The sequence below is a fragment of the Camellia sinensis genome, chromosome 14 (genome assembly GCF_055761805.1).
Source record: "Camellia sinensis isolate YWXY chromosome 14, ASM5576180v1, whole genome shotgun sequence".
Lineage (NCBI taxonomy): Eukaryota > Viridiplantae > Streptophyta > Magnoliopsida > Ericales > Theaceae > Camellia > Camellia sinensis.
Genome location: NC_138974.1, coordinates 143,437,824 through 143,444,785, shown reverse-complemented (window position 1 = coordinate 143,444,785; position 6,962 = coordinate 143,437,824). Strand labels below are relative to the sequence as shown.

Here is a 6,962-nt window from a genome sequence, read left to right as displayed (position 1 = left end):
AAAAACAACACTGAGTTTGCATTTGGAGGCGACCGGCACTCAATGAAATACGGTTGGGCTCAAATAGTGCCGGCTGGCTCGAGATGGCGGTAGGGGCAGATTCGGCAAATGTCATGCCCAGGGTCGATTTAAATCAAACCCATCCCTCCATACATACAACCTTACACCTGAAAAACCTCCTTCTCTCTCTCTCTCTAAGCTCCGCTCTCTCTCTAGATTTTCCCTATTTTTGCAAAACCCAACAACCCTTGTGAAATTTTCTTCGAAAACGCTCTCATTCCTCTACTTTTTGAACCGAACAAAATTTGATTTCATTGAGTTTTGGGATTTTCCCTTAGTTTTTCTTGCTTTCTCAAATCTTTACCCACACTTTCCCCTCTTGCTCCCTTTACTTTCCTCACTTTCCCTCCATGGCTAGCGGTGAACTTCCCATCCCCAACCACACTATTGACATTGGAGCAGTCCTAGGAAAGGACATAAAGGCCAAGGATGTCCTCCCTCACATTCCTAAGATGGAGATGCCTCCCCTTGCTGAGAGACTATTTGATGTGGCCATCTACCAGCCATATAGACACGCTCTAACCCCGAGCAGCATTTTGCGGTTTGAGGGCCTTATTCTGGGGATTGACAAGGACATCCTACTGCAGGAGGCCACCGAGCATTTGTCCGCCGATGCCTCCATAGTAAGCCCTATTCTTTTCTTGTTTGAGCATATTTGAATTCCTTTCAAGGTACTACAGATATTGACAACGTTCCCATACTACAGGTGATGTCCGGGAAGATTAGAGGTTATGGGTCTATTGCTGGCCCTAGGCACTGGTACGAGAGGCTTTCTGCAGAGGTTCGTGCTTTAGTTGACGCGGCTGGCTTCGTGCCTTTCTGCCTAGGATTGGTGCAGATGATGGCCGACCCATTTCTACACAGGGCCCTGGTGGAACGCTGGTGGGACACCGTGGATTCATTCCACTTCTCATCGATCGGGGAGATGACTCTGACCCAGTATGATTTCTCGATGCTCACTGGCCTTCGAGTCGGGGTTGGCGGCCTAATCCCTTTTGATCCAAATATTCCACAGTGGAGAGCTTCCCAACTCCATCTCCTTGGAGCGATCCCCGACACTGTCGGTCCTGGGATGGTGAGGTACAGTTGGTTCTTGGAGCATTTTTCTGATCTTCAGTCATCTACTCCGAAGGAGGTCGCCCAGTACGCTCGCGGATTTCTGATGTACCTCATCAGTACTACTCTGTTTGCGAATAGGGAAAATACCATAGGGCTTTATCTCTTGGGACCATTGGTGCATCTGCAGCGGGTGTGGGAGTATGACTGGGGTGCTGCCGGTCTTGCCACCCTATATTGGCACATGTGCTCTACCACCCAGTGAAAGGCAGATTTACTTGGTGGCTATTGGAGGGTCTAAGAGGTACACCTCACACTTCTTCTTTCCTAATTTGCTTTACATTTCTTATTTATAGCTGCTTATTTGCTCTGTTCATTACTGCTTATCTACTTTCTTGTAGCTATGGGTTTACACATATTTCACCTCCCTTGCTCCGGTCCTAGTACGACCACTTGAGTTGTCAGTACCCCGCTTTCAGTACTACAACTCTCAGTTTGAGCGGTTCCGACGTATAGATTGGGACTTCCCTTATTTCCGCCGCTTCTTTGACATCGTCACCACAGATCGGGTACAATTACTAACCTTTGACTTTTACATACTGTGTGCATACTACACTGTTTCCATACTATTGTCCCACACTACACTATTTCCATATTGTTGTTTCAACACTTTATTGTTTCCATACAGTTGTTTCCATACTGCTTAGACCTTTGATGTGTGACACCTATTTCCATAGGTTGACTGGCACCCTTAGGCAGGCATCCCTCAGGCAACAAGGATGACCAATGTTGCTGTATGGCAAGCCTCTACGATGAGGATTTTGTTTGAGGGTCCCTTCGACCGAGTTTATTATTTGGGAGAGAGGTTCATCCGTCAGATGCGAGGCGTCATGGATCGTGACATTCCACGTCCTCCTTCACCCAGTATGAGGGTAGTTGATGACTTCCACGATAGACCCCAGGTTGACTTCTTTATGTTAAGAGAGGCCAGTGACCGGTACCACAAGCCCGGTGTAATATCCTTGTTCTGTAGTATGCTAATTGGTCCTTAATGCAAATGTGATTATGCATTTCATGTGATTTTGTGTGCCAATTATGTGAATTTGAATTTCCATCTGTTCACTTTGCTTTGTAAATTAAATTGGAGGTCTTTTCGGCCACAGAATTCGAAATTTATTACGCCGTTGTGAATGGCATAATTTTTAGAGCCTACGGTGAAATTTAATTGAAAATGGATTCGGATCAGATTAAACTGATTTAATTAATGGCATAGTGCCCAAATTATTTAATATTATAATTTTGGTTAGTGGGACTTTCACTTATAAGGCCATATACACACCCTTTTAATTCTCTTGAACTCAAAAATCTGAGTTATACAATTGTGAGAGAGAGAGGGCCGGCCATAAAGGGAGAAAGGGGGAGAAATTGAAGTTTTAGCCTCAAAGCTTGGTGATCTTGAAGGCACACTCAAGAATTTACCATAGATTGTAAGGATCAAGCTCCTAGGTGAGTAAATTCATGAGATTGAACTTGTGATTTTGTGAATTAAAGAGTAATTGGTGATCAAGAACAAGAGCTGTGCTATAATTGATGAATTTGAAGCTAATGTGCACATGCATGTTTGGGATTACCATGATTTTGTAAAATCAAGCATGTGTTAAGTTGAATATGGAATTATGAGTGTTGAATCATACATGCAAGCATGTTTTTGTTGTAATCCATGAGAATGAACACCATTTGCATTATTTGGAATGGAAATGAAGTCAAAAATAGCATGCATGTTTGAATAATTAAAGATAGGAGCTTTGAATGCATGAATGTGCATGATAGAATTGATCTTGAATTAAATTGAGCCATGCAAGTGTTTGATCCTTGAAATTGAGATCCATAATGATGTGTTTTGGTGTTTCTATCATGTTAGTACAAATATATGTGAAATTGGAGCCATAACATGCAAGAAATGTGGTTGGAAAGTTGAATTGAACTCAAGAAACCTGTCACGCCCCAAACCCGCCCCTAGAAGTTTGGGCATGAACACTTTAGAAATGGATACTTAACCTGTTATATATAACATATGGGGCCTGAGTGGAAGCATAAATTTTATATAATAACATGCAAGGAAAGAGCTACATCCATTGAGCGACCACTATCATGCCAGGATCACAAACAGACAAATAATAATAGTTACATACACATATACAACCCCACCCGTGTTTGGGCGTATAACAAAAAAAAAACATTCGAATTTACAACATATTATAGACAATCAGAATCTAAGCCAAAACTTCACAAAACGGGTAGGCTTCACCCAAATGCTTGGACACACAGAGGCTAACAAAGGGAGATGAGCATTAAAAGTTGTGGCTGACCTCCAAACGCAGGACCTACGGAATCGGAAAAAATACAGAGTGAGATAACCTCAATGAATAATAGTACGTGAATAACTCAATTCATTATTCTACTTTCAATTTGGGCCAAATCATTGGTTATCATCATTAATCAACCTATGGTTTTAAAGGAAATTGGGGGTTTTCCTCTTTTCTTAGTTTAATCTTTAAATCAACAATTACTATTTATCAATATGCTAAAAATATTCAACATCCTTTGATAATTGGAGTGGAAACCCCATTTGTGAGTAAACAACAAGCCATTAATGTTTCTAACCCATAATCAACTCAAAATTCCAAAATGTCAACAAAATCCCAAAGTGTCAACAAAATCACTTTGAATCTTAAATATTCACGGCTAAGAGAACCCCCCACCTCAAGATTCAAGCAAGAAAAACAAGCTTTGAGAAGAATCCTCCACAAATTCGAATTTCAATCGATTGAAAATGTTGACCCTTTCTTGTTCTCCATCCTTGATGCAAGATCCATGGTGGATTTGTTGATAAAAGTGGAGGAAATCAAGGTTTTGGGAGCTAGGGTTTCGGACATGGAAGAGGGGAGAAGAAGAGAGGAAAAGAAAGTGTAAGAAATGGTCCAAAAATCTTGTTTTTGAGCTGCTGTCCCACAGAGTGCCGCACGTGCGCCGCTATCCCCGCACGTGCGGATCTGCTTCCAGCACAGATATAAAAACTTCAAACGGGCATAACTCTCTCATCGGGACTCCGTTCTAGGTCGTGCTTGTTTTCAAATTGAAGCCCCAGAAATAAGCTTTCCAATGGTTCTAAGCTCACATTCAAATTCAAAGTGTGGAAAAAGAAAAGGGCAAATGAGTGACGGCTGATCGTAGAATAACTATCCGGATTATATTCTTTAGTCCAATCTTACTTTAGCATCATAACACCACCTCAATCAATACCCCAAAATAAGATAAGAACATTCTCGATTCCAATAGATATAGTTGAATTAAAACACATTAACCCCTACTTCCTCTACACCTTTTGGGGTTATTACAAAACCATTATGGAAAACCCAGAATTTATGATGTCCGCTCGAGCGGGTGAAGCGACGCTTGAGCGGGGAATTCATGCTCCCAGTATTTTTTTGCAGTCATGGTCCCGCTCGAGTGAGGAAGTTGACGCTCGAGCAGGGAGCTATGTAGACAGACCTTCCGCTTGGGCTCCCGAGTTCACGCTCGAGCGTGAATTTGATACAACCAGCCCTTTTGTAGACCATTTGGGTCCGCTCGAGCGGGGACCCTATTTTCTTAAATTCTAAAAATGCATTCTATGTTCTGTTTTCCGTTCCCTTTCACTTCTAAGTACTCTTAGGCATACATTGAGCATTGAAATTGAATTAAAGAGATAAGAATGAAGCCTAAAGAAGAATATGTGAATTAAAGAATGGATTGAATTATTTGTGACCCATATGTGTTATGTGATGCGTCGGGTCAAGCTCTAGGGCAAATCCATAAGCCGACCACTGTGAGTAGTATCTTAATAAAGATATCAGAAATGTGCTAATTGTCCAATTGCTTATCTTCTTATAAGTTTGTTAATTTGAATTGCGGACGAAAGTTTAAAAGGCTTAAATGCCAGTTTGAAAGGCTTAAATGCTAGTTTGATATGACAAGTTTGAAAGGCTTAAATTCCAGTTCGAAACGAAAGTTTGAAAGGCTTAAATGCCAGTCTGATATGACAAGTTTGAAAGGCTTAAATGCCAGTCTGATATGACAAGTTTGAAAGGGTTAAATGCCAGTTTGAAACGAAAGTTCGAAAGGCTTAAATGCCAGTTTGATACGAAAGTATATTCGGGCCAAAGGTCGTTTTGACAGGAATGAAAGTCTGAATGGGCCAAAGGCCAGTTTGTCACTTGAATGGGCCAAATGATGGTTTAACACGAAGGATAGTTTGACACGAATAACAGTTTGACATGAAATATAAATTGGGCCCAAGGCCGTTTGATGCATATTGTTCCAATGTATATTCTTTTTTTGATATTATTTACTAGGCTTTCGCTCACGCTCAATCATGTGTTTGTAGGTGAGCCAAGAGAAGTCCAAACCCAGCCTCAGTGAAGTCTGTGTGGAACAACAAAGGTTTTGGAGAGTCAGCCCTTGCGTCTCACGCACGAGACTTGCCTTCGCCTTTATGTCATTTTGTTCTATGTTGTCATGTCGGCAAAGTTTTTGAGTACGTCTGTATATAGTTTTGTTTGGCTGACTCAGTTTTGCATGATCCTGTTTGTACAGAATTTTATGTTACTATACTTTATGTTGTGTGTTATTAACATATGTATGTCTGGAATGTTATGATGTGCATATAAACACGGCTCTATGGATAAAGTTTTTAATTTGCTTCCGTTTGGCCCCTTTTACTCTGATGAGTTTTGTCTCATTTGGTTTGAGGCCGTAGGTAATCTCGTGATTACTGGCCGGTTATGGCCTTAACCCATAGGGGCGGGTTCGAGTCGTGACAGAGTGGTATCAGAGCATGAGTTAATAACTGACACACTTGTCCGAAAGAGCAATAAGCGTCTAGAAAAGATCTAGGATGCATTTATGTGATAAGTATGAACTTAGAAGCATCAAGAATATGCTTAAGTGTTTCGATATGAACAGTCATGTGCTATAATTCGTAAATTGCTTGCATTGTAAACCATTGGAATGTGTATGCTTTCTAGTATATGCATACTTGTGAATCCTTGAATAAGGTATAATGCAAGTGTAATCAGATGGTGAGTATGAAATCTATAAAGTTATGTTTAACTTTAATTACTTTCCGATGATATGTAATGACAAGTTCCCTGAAATGCTATGTTTGGTATAAATGAATGATTGTCTAAATTCTCCTTGAACGTAATTGTGGTATCCTTAGCGGAGGCCCTCGCCTAGGGGACATAATACTGTGGCTTATGGTCATGAGACCCTAGCCTGGGGGAAATAATACCGTGGGGAAACAATACCGTGGTCTATGATGAGATATGTTACCCAATACCAGAGGTTCCATTATGGAACTTGATATGCTTGACCAACATGATATGTTACGCTAAAGGAAGTACCACACATGATTTGAATATGAGATGTGAATCGTTACACTAATGTGTACAACAAGTTTGTTTTGTTATAATGCACATACAAAAATATAAGAATCATGAAAGGTTGTTATGTGCATTCAATTCTGTCTACGGGTGTCTATGTGAAATATGAACATGATTTGAGTATATAATTACTTAGTAAATGTTCAGCATGCGATATCTGATAAGTATGCAATTATCTGTTACGTATGTGATTAATTGCGTACGATATGTGAAATGAGAATATAAAGACGTGCCTATGTACGAATGTGACTATGTGTTTATTTTTGTATTGGACATCTCGATATTTGGCATGATTTAATAAGAGTTCGTGTAGAACGTGGATAAAGTAAGGGCGCACGAGTTGGCAGACCCTTTTACAGCCCC

The 6,962-nt window shown here is 40.6% G+C and overlaps 1 protein-coding gene across 1 annotated transcript; it reads left to right on the top strand.

The window, feature by feature from the left end:
* Window positions 1-410: 410 nt before the first annotated feature.
* Window positions 411-1,381, top strand: LOC145807361 (protein MAINTENANCE OF MERISTEMS-like). The gene is made up of 2 exons (XM_082905350.1): window positions 411-683; window positions 767-1,381. The coding sequence occupies exons 1-2, from the start codon at window positions 411-413 to the stop codon at window positions 1,379-1,381; spliced, it is 888 nt and encodes a 295-aa protein (XP_082761476.1).
* The last annotated feature ends 5,581 nt before the right edge of the window (window positions 1,382-6,962 follow it).